We start from the raw sequence: 20249 nt of genomic DNA, 5'->3' as shown, positions 1-20249 counted from the left end.
TGATGTCACTCCTCTTCTGGATCCTGAGAGCCCCCATCTCTATGATGTCACTCCTCTTCTGGATCCTGAGAGCCACCCATCTCTATGATGTCACTCCTCTTCTGGATCCTGAGAGCCCCCATCTCTATGATGTCACTCCTCTTCTGGATCCTGAGAGCCCCCCCATCTCTATGATGTCATTCCTCTTCTGGATCCTGAGAGCCCCCCCATCTCTATGTCACTCCTCTTCTGGATCCTGAGAGCCCCCCATCTCTATGATGTCACTCCTCTTCTGGATCCTGAGAGCCCCCATCTCTATGATGTCACTCCTCTTCTGGATCCTGAGAGCCCCCATCTCTATGATGTCACTCCTCTTCTGGATCCTGAGAGCCCCCATCTCTATGATGTCACTCCTCTTCTGTACCATGAGCCCCCCATCTCTATGATGTCACTCCTCTTCTGGATCCTGAGAGCCCCCCATCTCTATGATGTCACTCCTCTTCTGGATCCTGAGAGCCCCCCATCTCTATGATGTCACTCCTCTTCTGGATCCTGAGAGCCCCCATCTCTATGATGTCACTCCTCTTCTGGATCCTGAGAGCCCCCATCTCTATGATGTCACTCCTCTTCTGGATCCTGAGAGACCCCCATCTCTATGATGTCACTCCTCTTCTGGATCCTGAGAGCCCCCCCATCTCTATGATGTCACTCCTCTTCTGGATCCTGAGAGCCCCCCCATCTCTATGATGTCACTCCTCTTCTGGATCCTGAGAGCCCCCCATCTCTATGATGTCACTCCTCTTCTGGATCCTGAGAGCCCCCATCTCTATGATGTCACTCCTCTTCTGGATCCTGAGAGCCCCCATCTCTATGATGTCACTCCTCTTCTGGATCCTGAGAGCCCCCCCATCTCTATGATGTCACTCCTCTTCTGGATCCTGAGAGCCCCCATCTCTATGATGTCACTCCTCTTCTGGATCCTGAGAGCCCCCATCTCTATGATGTCACTCCTCTTCTGGATCCTGAGAGACCCCCATCTCTATGATGTCACTCCTCTTCTGGATCCTGAGAGCCCCCCCATCTCTATGATGTCACTCCTCTTCTGGATCCTGAGAGCCCCCCATCTCTATGATGTCACTCCTCTTCTGGATCCTGAGAGCCCCCATCTCTATGATGTCACTCCTCTTCTGGATCCTGAGAGCCCCCATCTCTATGATGTCACTCCTCTTCTGGATCCTGAGAGCCCCCCCATCTCTATGATGTCACTCCTCTTCTGGATCCTGAGAGACCCTGTCTCTATGATGTCACTCACATGGTGGGAGATTGCCACCATAAGAGCCAGGTCCTCCTATTCTCCTCTGGGGTGGGGGAATCACGTTGTATGTAAAGATCATTGTATTTTAGAATAAGATGCAGCAGTGAGAGTCATCAAATTATGGGAGTCCCATCCAGGGGGCTTTTCTCCTCCATTTATACTGCAGCAAAACATATTACAGTTGTCACCAGAACAGGAAGTGAGGGGAAACCTTCCAACGGGGACACCTATGGTGGTGACAACTACACTTGGGATTCCATCTCACTTCCTGTTGCCTCTCCAAATAAAGAAACGAAAGGGAATCCCCCGCCATGTGAGCAAACCTCACCCCCCACCCCCAACGCCCCCTTCTGCCTCCATTCAGACTAGGGAACCGTCACCGGAAGTGACGACCAAGGAAATCAGTGAGTGGAGGGTGTGTGTGACAGATAGGCCGGATGTGAGGAAAGGCGGTGCGGATCAGCGAGTTACGGGAGGTAAACGGGATAGACCGGAAGTGACGAGTTAGATCAAAGAGAAACGGGACGAAGGATAGACCGGAAGTGTCTGAAGCCTGTCGGAAGTTACTAAAGTTTCCCGGAAGTGAGGCGTGTGTCCGGAAGTTGGGGTTCTCTACACGTGTGTGCTCGGTGATGGCGGGACTGGAGCTGCTCTCCGATGAAGGGTTCCGGCAGGACGGGAGGAGGCCGGCGGAGCTCCGGAAGATTCAGTGCCGGATGGGGGTGTTCGAACAGGCGGACGGATCGGCCTATGTAGAGCAGGGGAACACCAAGGCGCTGGCCACCGTGTACGGGCCTCATGAGGTGAGGGGGGGACATGGGGGCGGGGGACAATGTGTGTGGGGGGGGGGTCGCTGTGTGGAGGGGGGGGGACATGTCATGACATATGGGGAGGGGTCGCTGTGTGGAGGGGGGACATGTCATGACATATGGGAGGGGTCGCTGTGTGGAGGGGGGACATGTCATGACATATGGGAGGGGTCGCTGTGTGGAGGGGGGGGGACATGTCATGACATATGGGAGGAACGCTGTGTGGAGGGGGGGGGGACATGTCATGACATATGGGGAGGGGTCGCTGTGTGGAGGGGGGGACATGTCATGACATATGGGAGGGGTCGCTGTGTGGAGGGGGGACATGTCATGACATATGGGAGGGGTCGCTGTGTGGAGGGGGGACATGTCATGACATATGGGAGGGGTCGCTGTGTGGAGGGGGGGGACATGTCATGACATATGGGAGGAACGCTGTGTGGAGGGGGGGGGGACATGTCATGACATATGGGAGGGGTCGCTGTGTGGAGGGGGGGGGGACATGTCATGACATATGGGAGGGGTCGCTGTGTGGAGGGGGGGGGACATGTCATGACATATGGGGAGGGGTCGCTGTGTGGAGGGGGGGACATGTCATGACATATGGGAGGGGTCGCTGTGTGGAGGGGGGACATGTCATGACATATGGGAGGGGTCGCTGTGTGGAGGGGGGCGGGACATGTCATGACATATGGGAGGAACGCTGTGTGGAGGGGGGGGACATGTCATGACATATGGGAGGGGTCGCTGTGTGGAGGGGGGGGGGGGCATGTCATGACATATGGGAGGGGTCGCTGTGTGGAGGGGGGGACATGTCATGACATATGGGAGGAACGCTGTGTGGAGGAGGGGGGACATGTCAAGACATATGGGAGGGGTCGCTGTGTGGAGGGGGGGACATGTCATGACATATGGGAGGGGTCGCTGTGTGGAGGGGGGGGTGGACATGTCATGACATATGGGAGGGGTCGCTGTGTGGAGGGGGGGGGGGACATGTCATGACATATGGGAGGGGTCGCTGTGTGGAGGGGGGGGGGACATGTCATGACATATGGGAGGGGTCGCTGTGTGGAGGGGGGGGACATGTCATGACATATGGGAGGGGTCGCTGTGTGGAGGGGGGGGGGGACATGTCATGACATATGGGAGGGGTCGCTGTGTGGAGGGGGGGGGACATGACATATGGGAGGGGTCGCTGTGTGGAGGGGGGGGGGGGACATGTCATGACATATGGGAGGGGTCGCTGTGTGGAGGGGGGGGGACATGTCATGACATATGGGAGGGGTCGCTGTGTGGAGGGGGGGGGGACATGTCATGACATATGGGAGGGGTCGCTGTGTGGAGGGGGGGACATGTCATGACATATGACACATGGGAGGGGTCGCTGTGTGGAGGGGGGGACATGTCATGACATATGGGAGGGGTCGCTGTGTGGAGGGGGGGGACATGTCATGACATATGGGAGGGGTCGCTGTGTGGAGGGGGGGACATGTCATGACATATGGGAGGGGTCGCTGTGTGGAGGGGGGGACATGTCATGACATATGGGAGGGGTCGCTGTGTGGAGGGGGGGACATGTCATGACATATGGGAGGGGTCGCTGTGTGGGGGGGGGGACATGTCATGACATATGGGAGGGGTCGCTGTGTGGAGGGGGGGGGGACATGTCATGACATATGGGAGGGGTCGCTGTGTGGAGGGGGGGGGGACATGTCATGACATATGGGAGGGGTCGCTGTGAGGAGGGGGGGGACATGTCATGACATATGGGAGGAACGCTGTGTGGAGGGGGGGGGACATGTCATGACATATGGGAGGGGTCGCTGTGTGGAGGGGGGGGGGCATGTCATGACATATGGGAGGGGTCGCTGTGTGGAGGGGGGGACATGTCATGACATATGGGAGGAACGCTGTGTGGAGGAGGGGGGACATGTCAAGACATATGGGAGGGGTCGCTGTGTGGAGGGGGGGGTGGACATGTCATGACATATGGGAGGGGTCGCTGTGTGGAGGGGGGGGGGACATGTCATGACATATGGGAGGGGTCGCTGTGTGGAGGGGGGGACATGTCATGACATATGGGAGGGGTCGCTGTGTGGAGGGGGGGGACATGTCATGACATATGGGAGGGGTCGCTGTGTGGAGGGGGGGGGGACATGTCATGACATATGGGAGGGGTCGCTGTGTGGAGGGGGGGGGACATGTCATGACATATGGGAGGGGTCGCTGTGTGGAGGGGGGGGGACATGTCATGACATATGGGAGGGGTCGCTGTGTGGAGGGGGGGGGGGACATGTCATGACATATGGGAGGGGTCGCTGTGTGGAGGGGGGGGGGACATGTCATGACATATGGGAGGGGTCGCTGTGTGGAAGGGGGGACATGTCATGACATATGACATATGGGAGGGGTCGCTGTGTGGAGGGGGGGACATGTCATGACATATGGGAGGGGTCGCTGTGTGGAGGGGGGGACATGTCATGACATATGGGAGGGGTCGCTGTGTGGAGGGGGGGACATGTCATGACATATGGGAGGGGTCGCTGTGTGGAGGGGGGGGGACATGTCATGACATATGGGAGGGGTCGCTGTGTGGAGGGGGGGGGACATGTCATGACATATGGGAGGGGTCGCTGTGTGGAGGGGGGGGACATGTCATGACATATGGGGAGGGGTCGCTGTGTGGAGGGGGGACATGACATATGGGGAGGGGTCGCTGTGTGGAGGGGGGGACACATGACATGGAGGGGGGAGACACATGACATGGGGGGTCGCTGTGTGGAGGGGGGGACACATGACATGGGGGGGTCGCTGTGTGGAGGGGGGGACACATGACATGGGGGGGTCGCTGTGTGGAGGGGGGGGACATGACATGGGGGGTTCGCTGTGTGGAGGGGGGGGGGACATGACATGGGGGGTTCGCTGTGTGGAGGGGGGGGGACATGACATGGGGGGTTCGCTGTGTGGAGGGGGGGGGGACATGACATGGGGGGTTCGCTGTGTGGAGGGGGGGGACATGACATGGGGGGGTCATTGTGTGGAGGGGGGGGACACATGACATGGGGGGGGGTCGCTGTGTGTGTCACTCGTAGATCCTGACCGTTTTCCTCCCCCGCTCTGTAGATCCGAGGTCCTCGCAGTAAGACCCTCCATGACCGGGCGGTGGTGAACTGTCAGTTCAGTATGGCCACCTTCAGCACGGCGGAGAGGAAGCGACGCCCCCATGGAGACCGCAAGTCCACCGAGATGACCATTCACCTCAAGCAAACGTTCGAGGCGGCCATCCTCACCCAGCAATACCCGCGCTCCCAGATCGACATCTACGTACAGGTGAGGGAGGTGGACGCCATTCCTGCCCCAACACAATCTATACACCAATTTCCCTGTAAAATATAAAAGATGACGTTACGCCGAGTAAATAGATACCCAACATGTCGCTCTTTAAAGTTGCGCACGCTCCTAGAATGGCGCCAAACCTAAAAATCTCCACAGGCGACGCTTTAAACTTTTTTTATTTACAGGTTACATCAGGGGGCCTCAAACTACAACCCACCAGGGTGATTTACCCCCCGACCCGCAGACTGCCCCTCCCCCACCTTATTCACATAAGACAGGAAACATGACAGGTCCGGACAAAGAGGGCGGGACTTTTCAGGTTAAGAAGCGGGTGATTGGTTATCAGATGGCCCTTTGTCCGGACCTGTCATGTTTCCTGTCTTATGTGAATAATGTGGGGGAGGGGGTGAAGTGCTGCGATCTTATGGAAGGGGCAGTCTGTGGGTCGGGGGGTAAATCACCCTGGCGGGCCGCAGTTTGAGGACCCCCTGATGTTACCTGTAAAAGGAGTTTAAAGCGTCGTCTTTGGAGAGTTTTAGGTTTGTCGCCGTTCCAGGAGCGTGCGCAACTTTAACCTCTTCAATATATTGATTGGTTTCCACAAAATGTTATCGCGTCTGCAAACTAGGATAGGTCAGTGACTTTTTTTTTTTTTTACTATTAATGGCGGCGATCAGCTTTTTTTTTTTTTTTCATTTGTTTACATTTTTTTTTTGGAGGGACTGCGGCGAACCAAGTGACACTTTCTGGGGACCAGTCACACCAATATCACCAAGTGCACTGTCACTGTATAAATTATACTGGCAGGGAAGGGGTTAACGTCTCTAACAATTATTAACCGCTTCCCGACTGCACTATAATTTTAATGATGGCTACAGCGCGGCCCGTCCAGCTCTGGGAGGGTGTCAGACTTTCCCAGAACCGCGCCCCTCGCACACCCTCTGTGGTGCGCTCTGTGATTGCTGTGTTTATCAGACAAAGCTGATCACAGATCAGGGTAAAGGGCCAATCACAGCTGGTTATTGGCATGAAAGGAACTGATCGTCGGTGTCGCCGCCCCGTTGCCTGTGCCCCGTCGTTGCCGCCCCGTCACCTGTGCCCCGTCGTCGCCTGTGCCCCGTCGTTGCCACCCCGTCGCCTGTGCCCCGTCGCCTGTGCCCCGTCGTTGCCGCCCCGTCGTTGCCGCCCCGTCGTTGCCGCCCCGTCGCCTGTGCCCCGTCGTTGCCGCCCCGTCGCCTGTGCCCCGTCGTTGCCGCCCAATCGCCTGTGCCCCGTCGTTGCCGCCCAATCGCCTGTGCCCCGTCGTTGCCGCCCAATCGCCTGTGCCCCGTCGTTGCCGCCCAATCGCCTGTGCCCCGTCGTTGCCGCCCAATCGCCTGTGCCCCGTCGTTGCCGCCCAATCGCCTGTGCCCCGTCGTTGCCGCCCAATCGCCTGTGCCCCGTCGTTGCCGCCCAATCGCCTGTGCCCCGTCGTTGCCGCCCAATCGCCTGTGCCCCGTCGTTGCCGCCCAATCGCCTGTGCCCCGTCGTTGCCGCCCAATCGCCTGTGCCCCGTCGTTGTCGCCTGTGCCCCGTCGTTGTCGCCTGTGCCCCGTCGTTGTCGCCTGTGCCCCGTCGTTGTCGCCTGTGCCCCGTCGGTGTCGCCTGTGCCCCGTCGGTGCCGCCCCGTCGCCTGTGCCCCGTCGCCTGTGCCCCGCCGGTGCCGCCCCGTCGGTGCCCCCTCGCCCCGCCGGTGCCGCCTCGCCCGTGCCCCGCCATGTGCCGCCTCATCAGTGAAGGAGAAAATGTACCTTTGCAAAGTTTTATCACAAACTATGAATTTTTTTTTTTTTACCAAATGATGATGAGATGGTGATGAGTAAATACGACCAAAAGAAAGTTCTATTTGTGTGAAAAAGAAAAGATAAAAATCTCATGGGTACAGTGTTACAATTGTCATTCAGAGTGTGACAGCAGTGAAAATTGGGGGGGGGGCGGGGGGGCGCGGTATTGAAGGGGTCAAGCACTTCATTTTTTTTGTACCTGGCTATATTGTAATTGTAGAGTGCTGTGGGTGGAGTGGCCCTTTAATATGTAAAGACATAGACGCGGACTCCGCTCTCCATTGATTATCGCGTCTTTATATTTCAGATCCTCCAGGCGGACGGCGGGAATTACTGCACCTCTGTGAACGCGGCCACTCTGGCGGTGATCGACGCCGGCATCCCCATGAGGGATTACGTGTGCGCATGCTCGGCCGGCTTCATCGAGGACACGCCGCTGGTGGACTTGAGTTACATCGAGGAGGCGGCCGGGGGCCCTCAGCTGGCGTTGGCTTTGTTGCCGAAATCTGACCGGATAGCGCTGCTGGAAATGAACTCGCGGCTCCACGAGGATCACCTGGAGCGCGTCATGGACGCGGCCACCAAAGCCTGCAAGGACGTGTACGCCGTCCTGGACCAGGCCGTCAGGGAGCATCTGCAGGAGACCACCGCGCTGCTGGGAGACCGCGGCTCGTCGTAATGGCCGCCGCTCCCGTCCCCCGGTTTTAGGAGGACGTTCTCCTTCCACAATTGAGGTGGAGATGGATGTACGGGGACTTTACCAGGCACGTGCCCAGAAGAACTCTACCACACATGGGGGCTCAACTTGCAGCCCTCCAGCTGTTGCGGAGCTACAGTCCCAGCATGCCTTTCACTTGGGGAGTCATGCTTGTAACTCGGTCTTGCAATGCCTCATGGGACTTGTAGTTCCACAACAGCTGGAGGGCCGCAGGTTGAGCACACAGAACTGATTTATTTATTTTTTGGCCCATAAATATCTGGGCCACTAAATTGACACGACCCTCTGGTTTATAGAAATGTGTTTTTTGTTTTTTTCATCAATAGTTTAATAAAGAAACATATTTTGTATCATATTGGAAATTTTTATTTATTTTTTGTTGATTGAATTCATGTCGCCCAACTTCCTAGAGAAATTAAAGAAGAACTCCAGCTTTTCACACAATTGCATAATGTGTTTCCCCCGAAATAAGACGTGTGATTTTCCGGGAAGGACCGCAATATAAGCCCCACCCCCGAAAATAAGCCCTAGTGTAAAATGCCAGAATCTACTCTATTACAGTATTATATGATGTAATCTGTGTTTCTGTAATCTAATCGTGCCAAATACCTTCGGTATAGCGCCGCTCAGCTGACCTCCCACCGCTCTTCTCCCAGCTGTCAGCGGGAGATCTCGGCCCCTCCCTTTGCAGAGCTTGATGCGGGGAAGAGAGTGGCCATTAATGCGGCGCTCAGCTGATCTCCTGCTGCGCTCCTCTTCTTCCAGCTGTCAGCGGGGGATCTCGGGCCCTCCCTCTGCAGTACTCGGAGCGGGAAAGAGCGCTCCTGTGGGCCATGGAAGCTCCAAGCGGCGCTCGGCTCCTCTCCTCTTCTCCCAGTGGGGGATCTTGGTCCCTCCCTCTCCAGTAATCAGCAGAGAAGAGCTCCAGCGGGCCATGGCAGTCCCAAGCGGCATCAGCTGCTCTCCTCTTCTTCCAGCTGTCAGCGGGGGATCTCGGACCCTCCCTCTGCAGTACTCGGAGCAGGGAAGAGAGTTCCTGCGGGCCATGGAAGCTCCAAGCGGCGCTCAGATACTCTCCTCTTCTCCCAGAGGGGGATCTCGGTCCCTCCCTCTCCAGTACTCAGCAGGTAAGAGCTCTGGCAGGCCATGGAGGTGCCAAGCGGTGCTCGGCTGCTCTCCTCTTCTTCCAGCGGGGGATCTTGGCCCCTCCCTCTGCAGTGCTTGAAAGCGGGGGAAGAGAGCGGCCAATAAAGCGGCGCTCAGTTGGTCTCCTGCTGCTCTCCTCTTCTCCCAGCTGTCAGCGGGGGATCTCGGGCAGTCCCTCTCCAGTGCCCAGAGCGGGCAAGAGAGCTCCGGCGGGTCACGGAAACGCAGAGCAGCGCTATAAGAAGGCATTTGGCACAATCACAGAAACACACAGTTCACATGATATAATACTGTAATAGAATGGATTCTAACATTTTACAAACACTTTTCCTCGGGGGGATTCTTGACAGGCAGGGAGAGAAGACGGCACATGGCACGACGAGACCTACCCCGAAAATAAGCCCTACTGTGTCCTTTGTTGCCAAACTTGAATATAAAACTAGGGGCTTATTTTCAGGGAAACACAGAAGTTCCTTTGGGGCAAACAAACAAGGTCCCTCACTAACCCGGGAGGCGGCTGGATGTGCGGTACAAACCATAGAGCTGAGGCCACATACTGCACTGTGTGTCCCGGTTTCCAGCCAAGACTTCCTGCCTCATACCCGGAACATAAAAGAGCATCTGATTGGCCATTCAGAGTAAGTGACGTCTTCTAGCAATTAATGCAAAGCTTCCTCTGATTGGCTGAGGCGGGCTGATGAGGTCACACCTCTGACATTGATAGAATACATCGCTCGCTCTGATTGGCTGAGCTCCGCTGCTGTAGAATCTCCTATGTTCCGGGTATGAGGCAGGAAGTGTCGGCTCCAACCCGGAACACAGTACGGTGGGCTGCATACAGAGCCGCAGCTCCATGCCGTGTATACCGCACATCCAGCGGCCTCGCGTCTCAGTGTGGGCCAGCTTGGCCTGTAAATGGTGTGAAAAGCTTGAGTTCTTCTTATAAAGGGTGTAAAGCTGATCTCTAAGATCTCATAGAAATTGTTCCCACCAGCAGCTCGCCCGGTGAACATTTACACCCAGGTGCCACGTACACTCACCGGCCACTTTATTGGGTAGAGTGCCATGATAAAGTATTCATACCCCCTATTCCCACATTTTGTCGCGTTGCAGCCAAAAAACATAAATGTATTTTATGTGATGGACCAACACAAAGTGTCACATAATTGTGAAGTGGAAGGAAAATTATACAAATAAATATGTGAAAAGTGTGGGGGGAGGGGCATTTGTATGGCGCCCCCTTTACTCTGATACCCCCAACTACAATCTAGAGGAACCAATTGCCTTCAGAAGTCACCTAATTAGTAAATAGAGTCCACCTGTGTGTCACGTAATCTCAGAATAAATACAGCTGTTCTGTGAAGCCCTCAGAGGCTTGTTAGAGAACCTTGGTAAACAAACAGCATCATGAAGGCCAAGGAACACACCAGACAGGTCAGGGATAAAGCTGTGGAGAAGTATAAAGCAGGGTTAGGTTATAAAAAAATCTCCCAAGCTTTGAAGATCTCACGGAGCTTCTGTTCAATCCATCATCGGAAAATGGAAAGAGTATGGCACAACCGCAAACCTACCAAGACATGGCCGTCCACCTAAACTGACCGGGCAAGGAGAGCATTCATCAGAGAAGCAGCCAAGAGGCCCATGGTAACTCTGGAGGAGCTGCACAGCTCAGGGGGGAGAATCTGTCCACAGGACAACTATTAGTGGTCTCTCCACAAATCTGCCCTTTATGGAAGAGTGACAAGAAGTGTGGGGAATTTCAAGGGGTATGAATACTTTTTCAAGGCAACTGTACACCTTGCTAGTAGTGGGTTGGACCCCCTTTTGCCTTCATTCTTGGTGGAATAGATACAACAAGGTGTTGAATACGTTCCTCAGAGATTGGTGATTAAACCATGGGGGGGGCCCAAAGTGTGCCCATCCCCCCCACCACCAGCCCTAACCGGTGTCACCCCATCCCACCCACCATTCCACCCCCTCCACCAGCCTGACCCGGTGATACCCCATCCCCCACACCATTCCACCCCCACCACCAGCCTGACCCGGTGATACAAGGCAGGATGGATCCATGACGCCAAATTCTGACCCCACCATCTGAATGTCGCAGCAGAAATCCAGACTCATCAGACCCGGCAAGATTTTCCAATCTTCTATTGTCCAATTTGAATGATCCTGTGCCAATCGTAGCCTCAGTTTCCTGTTCTTAGCTGACAGGAGTGGCACCCGGTGTGGTCTTCTGCTGCTGTAGCCCATCTGCTTCGAGGTTGGATGTGCTGTGTGTTCAGAGATGGTATTCTGCATACCTCGGGTGTAACAAGGGGTTATTTGAGTTACTGTTGTCTATCATCTGGAACCAGTCTGCCCCATTCTCCTCTGACCTCAACAATGCAATTTCCTTCACACAACTCTGGATATTTTCTCTTTTCCCCACTACTCTCTGTAAACCCCGAGAGAAATACTCAGAGCAGCCCGTCTGCCACCAACAACCATGCCACGGTCAAAGTCACCTAAATCCCCTTTCTTCCCCATTCTGATGCTCAGTTTGAACTTCATCAAGTCGTCTTCACCACGTCTACATGCCTAAATGCATTGTGTTGCTGCCATGTGATTGGCTGATCGCCAAGCAATTGAACAGGTGTACCTAATAAAGTGTCCGGTGAGTATATATATATATATATATATATATATATATATCCATCCACTTCCCGCCCGGTCAATATACAATTGACGTCCTGCAGGATTTCATGGGGGCGCGCATCGCGGCGATCGGTGATGCGGGGTTTCAGTCTGACACCCTGCATCTCCGATCTCGGTAAAGAGCCTCCGGCGGAGACTCTTTACCATGTGATCAGCCGTGTCCAATCACGGCTGATCACGATGTAAACAGGAAGATCCATTGATCGGCTCTTCCTCACTCGCGTCTGACAGACGCGAGTAGAGGAGAGCCGATCGGTTGCTCTCCTGACAGGGGGGGTTCGCGCTGATTGTTTATCAGCGCAGCCCCCCCTCGGATGCCCACACTGGACCACCAGGGAAGGGGGCAGTAAAAAATAAAAATAAATGAGAAAGATGCCAATCAGTGCCCACAAATGGGCACTGACTGGCAACATGGGCACAAGTGATGCCATAAGTGCCACCCCTCAGTGTCCATCAGTGCCCATCCATGCCCAGTGCCCACCTATCAGTGCCCATTTGTGCCACCCATAGGTACCCATCGGTGCCACCCATGAGTGCCCATCAGTGTCTCCTATGAGTGCCCAGTGCCGCCTGAGTGCCGCATACCAGCGCCGCCTATCAGTGCCGCCTATCAGTGCCCGTAATCGAAGAAGAAAACTTACTTATTCACAAAAAAAAAAAAAACTTTATTTTTTTTCACAATTTTCGGTCTTTTTTTAGTTGTTACGCAAAAAATAAAGATCGCAGAGGTGATCAAATGCCACCAAAAGAAATCTCTATTTGTGGGAACAAAATGATAAAAAAATTGTTGGGGTACAGTGTAGCACGACTGCGCAATTGTCATTCAAAGTTCCTCTGGGAAGTCACCCCCAGGGGGCGCCACACCAGGAGCTCCTTGAGCTTCCCAGCTCCAGCCTGGATCACTTCTCCATTCACATCAGAAAGGCATCACAACGTAGGAGGAGCCACGCCATCACAACGTAGGAGGAGCCACGCCATCACAACGTAGGAGGAGCCACGCCATCACAACGTAGGGGGAGCCCCGCCATCACAACGTAGGAGCAGCCACGCCATCACAATGTAGGAGGAGCCCCGCCATCACAACGTAGGAGGAGTCACGCCATCACAACGTAGGAGGAGCCCCGCCATCACAATGTAGGAGGAGCCCCGCCATCACAACGTAGGAGGAGCCCCGTCATCACAACATAGGAGGAGCCCCGCCATCACACCGTAGGGGGAGCCCCGCCATCACAATGTAGGAGGAGCCCTGCCATCACAACGTAGGAGGAGCCCCGCCATCACAATGTAGGAGGAGCCCTGCCATCACAACGTAGGAGGAGCCCCGCCATCACAATGTAGGAGGAGCCCCGCCATCACATCGTAGGGGGAGCCCCGCCATCACAACGTAGGGGGAGCCCCGCCATCACAACGTAGGAGGAGCCCCGCCATCACAACATAGGAGGAGCCCCGCCATCACACCGTAGGGGGAGCCCCGCCATCACAATGTAGGAGGAGCCCTGCCATCACAACGTAGGAGGAGCCCCGCCATCACAATGTAGGAGGAGCCCTGCCATCACAACGTAGGAGGAGCCCCGCCATCACAATGTAGGAGGAGCCCGCCATCACATCGTAGGGGGAGCCCCGCCATCACAACGTAGGGGGAGCCCCGCCATCACAACGTAGGAGGAGCCCCGCCATCACAACATAGGAGGAGCCCCGCCATCACAACATAGGAGGAGCCACGCCATCACACCGTAGGAGGAGCCCCGCCATCACAACGTAGGAGGAGCCCCGCCATCACAACGTAGGAGGAGCCCCGCCATCACAACATAGGAGGAGCCCCGCCATCACAACATAGGAGGAGCCACGCCATCACACCGTAGGAGGAGCCCCGCCATCACAACGTAGGAGGAGCCCCGCCATCACAACGTAGGAGGAGCCCCGCCATCACAATGTAGGAGGAGCCCCGCCGTCACAACGTAGGAGGAGCCCCGTCATCACAACATAGGAGGAGCCCCGCCATCACACCGTAGGGGGAGCCCCGCCATCACAACGTAGGAGGAGCCCTGCCATCACAACGTAGGAGGAGCCCCGCCATCACAATGTAGGAGGAGCCCTGCCATCACAACGTAGGAGGAGCCCCGCCATCACAATGTAGGAGGAGCCCCGCCATCACATCGTAGGGGGAGCCCCGCCATCACAACGTAGGAGGAGCCCCGCCATCACAACGTAGGAGGAGCCCCGCCATCACAACATAGGAGGAGCCACGCCATCACACCGTAGGAGGAGCCCCGCCATCACAACGTAGGAGGAGCCCCGCCATCACAACGTAGGAGGAGCCCCGCCATCACAACATAGGAGGAGCCACGCCATCACACCGTAGGAGGAGCCCCGCCATCACAACGTAGGAGGAGCCCCGCCATCACAACGTAGGAGGAGCCACGCCATCACACCGTAGGAGGAGCCCCGCCATCACAACGTAGGAGGAGCCCCGCCATCACAACGTAGGAGGAGCCCCGCCATCACAACGTAGAGGGAGCCCCGCCATCACATCGTAGGAGGAGCCCCGCCATCACAACGTAGGAGGAGCCACGCCATCACACCGTAGGGGGAGCCCCACTCCACTGACCACCAATGTAAGGGGGGACAGTCCACTGACCACCAATGTAAGGGGACACTCCACTGACCACCAATGTAAGGGGACACTCCACTGACCACCAATGTAAGGGGGGACATTCCACTGACCACCAATGTAAGGGGACACTCCACTGACCACCAATGTAAGGGGACACTCCACTGACCACCAATGTAAGGGGGGACATTCCACTGACCACCAATGTAAGGGGACACTCCACTGACCACCAATGTAAGGGGGGACATTCCACTGACCACCAGGGAAACAATGCAGAGTGATTGTCAATCTTTTTTTTATTTCATTCTTATATATCAGATCACTGTCCTGCAAGCTGCAGATTTAGTCATTATTATTATTAGTGACCCGAGCCTGACCTGCCACATGATTGGCTGATTATGTAACACTTTCAGTATTGGTTTCGATTTTTTTTTTTTTAACAGTGCAGGGATATTTTGTGATGGATTATAAAATCTTGCATTGGGTCTTATGTTTCCTTAATATATAAATAAATAATAATAATATAAACAATAACATCAGAAGAAATGCTGCCAAGGATTCGATGTAGTGCCCCCTCCTGCCTGTAGGTGTCACTTGTGCCCCCCCCCCCCCTGGTAGCGTCCCGTCTGTCCTCCATCCTGTAGGTGTCACTTGTGTTCCCTAGGTGGTGTCTTACATCCTCCCACCTGTAGGTGTCACTGTGTCCCTCTATGGTGGTGTCCTGTCTGTCCTCCATCCTGTGTACTCTATGATGAGGAAGTGATTGCAGTGACAGTAGCAGGTGAGGCTCCATACATTGTATCTTTATTATTCTACTGTATTGTGTCTGTGTGATGATTGGATACTGTGTATAATGCCCTTTATATAGTGACTATTATTGTAATAGAGTGAGGATGAATATGTTCTTATATCCTATGTATGATGATTGTAGTGTGTATATCCCCTCCCTGTGCTCTGTATAGTACCCGACACTGTGTATTATTATTGTCTGTATACTGCTGGGAGGAATATATTATAATCTCCTGTATATAATCACTGATCTGTGTATTATAATAATACTCTGCTATTATACACAGACAGTGTCCTCCACCCCTCCCCCACCAATCCCTCCACTGGCCTCCACCCCTCTCCACCAATCCCCCCACCGGTCTCCACCCCTCTCTGCCAATCCCTACGCTGGCCTCCATTCAGTGTCCTCCACCCCTCTCTACCAATCCCTCCACTCAGTGTCCTCCACCCCTCTCTGCCAATCCTTCCACTCAGTGTCCTCCACCCCTCTCTGCCAATCCTTCCACTCAGTGTCCTCCACCCCTCTCTACCAATCCTTCCACTCAGTGTCCTCCACCCCTCTCTGCCAATCCTTCCACTCAGTGTCCTCCACCCCTCTCTGCCAATCCTTCCACTCAGTGTCCTCCACCCCTCTCTACCAATCCTTCCACTCAGTGTCCTCCACCCCTCTCTGCCAATCCCTACGCTGGCCTCCACTCAGTGTCCTCCACCCCTCTCTGCCAATCCTTCCACTCAGTGCCCTCCACCCCTCTCTGCCAATCCCTCCACTGGCCTCCATCCCTCTACTGGCCTCCACCCCCCTCTCTGCCAATCCCTTCACTGGCCTCCATCCCTCTACTGGCCTCCACCCCCCTCTCTGCCAATCCCTCCACTGGCCTCCATTCAGTGCCCTCCACCCCTCTCTACCAATCCCTTCACTGACTTCCATTCAGTGTCCTCCACCCCTCTCTGCCAATCCCTCCACTGGCCTCCATTCAGTGCCCTCCACCCCTCTCTACCAATCCCTTCACTGACTTCCACTCAGTGCCCTCCACCCCTCTCTGCCAATCCCTCCACTGGCCTCCATTCAGTGTCCTACACCCCTCTCTGCCAATCCCTCCACTGGCCTCCATTCAGTGTCCTCCACCCCCCTCTCTGCCAATCCCTCCACTGGTCTCCATTCAGTGTCCTACAACCCCTCTGCCAATCCCTCCACTGGCCTCCATTCAGTGTCCTACACCCCTCTCTGCCAATCCCTCCACTGGCCTCCATTCAGTGTCCTCCACCCCCCTCTCTGCCAATCCCTCCACTGGTCTCCATTCAGTGTCCTACAACCCCTCTGCCAATCCCTCCACTGGCCTCCATTCAGTGCCCTCCACCCCTCTCTGCCAATCCCTCCACTGGCCTCCATTCAGTGTCCTACACCCCTCTCTGCCAATCCCTACGCTGGCCTCCATTCAGTGTCCTCCACCCCTCTCTACCAATCCCTACGCTGGCCTCCATTCAGTGTCCTCCACCCCTCTCTGCCAATCCTTCCACTCAGTGTCCTCCACCCCTCTCTGCCAATCCTTCCACTCAGTGTCCTCCACCCCTCTCTGCCAATCCTTCCACTCAGTGTCCTCCACCCCTCTCTACCAATCCTTCCACTCAGTGTCCTCCACCCCTCTCTACCAATCCTTCCACTCAGTGTCCTCCACCCCTCTCTGCCAATCCTTCCACTCAGTGCCCTCCACCCCTCTCTGCCAATCCCTCCACTGGCCTCCATCCCTCTACTGGCCTCCACCCCCCCTCTCTGCCAATCCCTTCACTGGCCTCCATCCCTCTACTGGCCTCCACCCCCCTCTCTGCCAATCCCTCCACTGGCCTCCATTCAGTGCCCTCCACCCCTCTCTGCCAATCCCTCCACTGGCCTCCATTCAGTGTCCTACACCCCTCTCTGCCAATCCCTCCACTGGCCTCCATTCAGTGTCCTCCACCCCCCTCTCTGCCAATCCCTCCACTGGTCTCCATTCAGTGTCCTACAACCCCTCTGCCAATCCCTCCACTGGCCTCCATTCAGTGCCCTCCACCCCTCTCTGCCAATCCCTCCACTGGCCTCCATTCAGTGTCCTACACCCCTCTCTGCCAATCCCTACGCTGGCCTCCATTCAGTGTCCTCCACCCCTCTCTGCCAATCCTTCCACTGGCCTCCATTCAGTGTCCTCCACCCCTCTCTGCCAATCCCTTCACTGGTCTCCATTCAGTGTCCTACAACCCCTCTGCCAATCCCTCCACTGGCCTCCATTCAGTGCCCTCCACCCCTCTCTGCCAATCCCTCCACTGGCCTCCATTCAGTGTCCTACACCCCTCTCTGCCAATCCCTCCACTGGCCTCCATTCAGTGTCCTCCACCCCCCTCTCTGCCAATCCCTCCACTGGCCTCCATTCAGTGTCCTCCACCCTCTCTACCAATCCCACCACTGGCCTCCACTCAGTGCCCTCCACCCCTCTCTGCCAATCCCTCCACTGGCCTCCATTCAGTGTCCTCCACCCCCCTCTCTGCCAATCCCTCCACTGGCCTCCATTCAGTGTCCTCCACCCCCCTCTCTGCCAATCCCTCCACTGGCCTCCATTCAGTGTCCTCCACCCCCCTCTCTGCCAATCCCTCCACTGGCCTCCATTCAGTGCCCTCCACCCCCCTCTCTGCCAATCCCTCCACTGGCCTCCATTCAGTGCCCTCCACCCCTCTCTGCCAATCCCTCCACTGGCCTCCATTCAGTGCCCTCCACCCCTCTCTGCCAATCCTTCCACTGGCCTCCATTCAGTGCCCTCCACCCCTCTCTGCCAATCCTTCCACTGGCCTCCATTCAGTGCCCTCCACCCCTCTCTGCCAATCCTTCCACTGGCCTCCATTCAGTGCCCTCCACCCCTCTCTGCCAATCCTTCCACTGGCCTCCATTCAGTGCCCTCCACCCCTCTCTGCCAATCCTTCCACTGGCCTCCATTCAGTGTCGTCCACCCATCTCTACCGATCCCTCCACTTACTCAACAAATTAAATTCAAAATACTAACAATAATTTGCGAAGCCATCTACAACTCGGCCCCGAGCCTCATCACCAATCTAGTCACCCAACCTCGTCCTCTCCGCTCCTCCCAAGACCTCGGGGGCGGAGACACAGACACGGAGCTGACAGCCATGGAGGAGGGGGAGAGAGGAGAGCAGCATATGACGGAGGGACGTACACTGACCACGGTGGTCGGGGCTCAGCAGCCCTGATTGTCGTGGTCAGTACAGAGAGGGGGATACAGGAAGTGGCAGGATCAGGGAGGGGTTTTCCAGTGTAGGGGGGGGGGGGGCAGATCACTCAGAACAAGCACTGGGCTGTTTAATCTGCTTTAAGGGACCGGGATCTTCATTTTTTTATTTGGGGTTAACAAACGCTTGCCGACCAGCCGCCGCGTTATACTGCGGCAGGTTGGCACGGCTGCGCGAATCGCTTTAGGTGTGCGTCGGCCTCTTTAAGAGCGATAGGGGGGCGCAATGCCGGAAGCCGATGTGCGTGACTGGCTGCCGCGATCGCGCCTCGGAGAGCCAGAACGGGGATCTGTCAATGTAAACAAACAGATCCCCGTTCTGACAGAGGGGGAGAGAGAGAGATCTGCTGTTCCCAGTGATCAGGAACAGCGATCTCTCTGTACTCCCAGGCAGTCCCCTCCCCCCACAGTTAGAAGCATCTCCCTAGGACACACAACTAACCCCTTGATCGCCCCCCTAGTGTTAACCCCTTTTCTATCAGTGACATTTATACAGTAATCAGTAATTTTTTATAGCGCTGATCGCTGTATAAATGTCAATGGTCCCAAAATAGCGTCAAAAGTGTCCGATGCAATGTCGCAGTCCCACTAAAAATTGTTAGTAAAAAAATAATAATAATAATACGAAAGGCCATAAATCTTTTCCCCTATTTTGTAGACCCTATAACTTTTGCGCAAACCAATCAATATACGCTTATTGTGATTTTTTATATTTTTTTACCCAAAATGAGTAGAAGAATACATATCGGCCTAAGGAAGCATATATATTTTATTTTTAATTGGGATATTTATTATAGCAAAAAGTAAAAAATATATATTTTTTTTCCCAAAATTGTCTGCATTTTTTTTGTTTATAGCGCAAAAAATAAAAACCGCAGAGGTGATCAAATACCACCAAAAGAAAGCTCTATTTGTGGAGAAAAAAGGACGCCAATTTTGTTTGGGAGCCACGTCGCACGACCGCGCAATTGTCAGTTAAAGCGATGCAGTGCCGAATTGCAAAAAGGGGCCAGGTCATTTGGCAGCCAAATCTTCTGGGGCTGATGTGGTTAATCAGTACAGCATTCATCTAATCTGGGCCGGGGCTGTAATCCCCCCTCTGATCTGCGATCACATTAGTATATTATAACGATCGGAGCGCCCCCCTCTGGCCAGGGCTGTAATGCTCCCTCTGATCTGTGATCACAATGTCCTCGGAGGGGGCGGGGCTGGCTTTATTCTGCGTTGTCTGGGAATGTATTTTGTTACTTTGTATCATTTTCTTCCGTTCCGGTAAAATCCGGCGAGCGGAGAGGCCGATACTCCCCCCCCCCCCCCATTCCTCATTCTACACTATGACATCATTTCCTGTTCTCAGCTGTCCTGACTCCACCCCCTATACTATACGCCTCATTCTCTGACTCCTCCCACTTTACACTCAATCACATTTTTAAAACTGAACTGCATCTGAAACGCTCGGAAATTCTGAATGTTTGGAAACGCCATCGCACACAATGCAATCATCAGAACAAATAATAAAGGTTATTTTCCGTCTCTCTCTGTAATGATTTGTAATTTCCATCGTATAATAATTGTGCGTTTTCCTTGCAGTGTCGCAGTCGGTGTCGCAGTCGGTGTCGGGGGTTGGATCGGGGAGCGCACACACCATGGGGATTCTATCCGACCCGAACCGTAGGCAGGCCCTCTCCCGCGTCATCACCAGTCTGAACGCCCCCCTGTGGTGAGTAGTGGTAATGTCTGTGCTTTGTGTGCTG

At 55.1% G+C, this 20249-nt stretch overlaps 2 protein-coding genes across 2 annotated transcripts in view; both read left to right on the top strand.

The window, feature by feature from the left end:
• The first annotated feature begins 1770 nt into the window (after nt 1–1770).
• EXOSC4 (exosome component 4) lies at nt 1771–8145 on the top strand. The gene is made up of 3 exons (XM_040352081.1): nt 1771–2097; nt 5227–5433; nt 7570–8145. Exons 1-3 carry the CDS (start codon nt 1927–1929, stop codon nt 7939–7941), a joined length of 750 nt encoding a protein of 249 aa, XP_040208015.1. The 5' UTR covers nt 1771–1926; the 3' UTR covers nt 7942–8145.
• A 6961-nt stretch (nt 8146–15106) lies between these two features.
• Nucleotides 15107–20249, top strand: part of GPAA1 (glycosylphosphatidylinositol anchor attachment 1) — a 28344-nt gene continuing 23201 nt past the window's right edge. Inside the window, exons 1-2 of the mRNA XM_040352079.1 lie at nt 15107–15215; nt 20086–20215. Coding sequence (XP_040208013.1) covers nt 20142–20215 — 74 coding nt within the window. The 5' untranslated portion in view covers nt 15107–15215; nt 20086–20141. The remainder of the gene's footprint in view (nt 15216–20085; nt 20216–20249) is intronic.

Source organism: Rana temporaria, chromosome 5, assembly GCF_905171775.1.
Source record: "Rana temporaria chromosome 5, aRanTem1.1, whole genome shotgun sequence".
Classification (NCBI taxonomy): domain Eukaryota; kingdom Metazoa; phylum Chordata; class Amphibia; order Anura; family Ranidae; genus Rana; species Rana temporaria.
This window is presented reverse-complemented; position numbering and strand designations above follow the sequence as displayed.

Coding starts and splice junctions, on each gene's coding strand:
- EXOSC4 (XM_040352081.1), top strand. CDS start 1,927: ATGGCGGGACTGGAGCTGCTCTCCGATGAAGGGTTCCGGCAGGACGGG. Junction 2,098..5,226: donor CCGTGTACGGGCCTCATGAG/GTGAGGGGGGGA, acceptor CCCGCTCTGTAG/ATCCGAGGTCCTCGCAGTAA. Junction 5,434..7,569: donor AGATCGACATCTACGTACAG/GTGAGGGAGGTG, acceptor TTTATATTTCAG/ATCCTCCAGGCGGACGGCGG.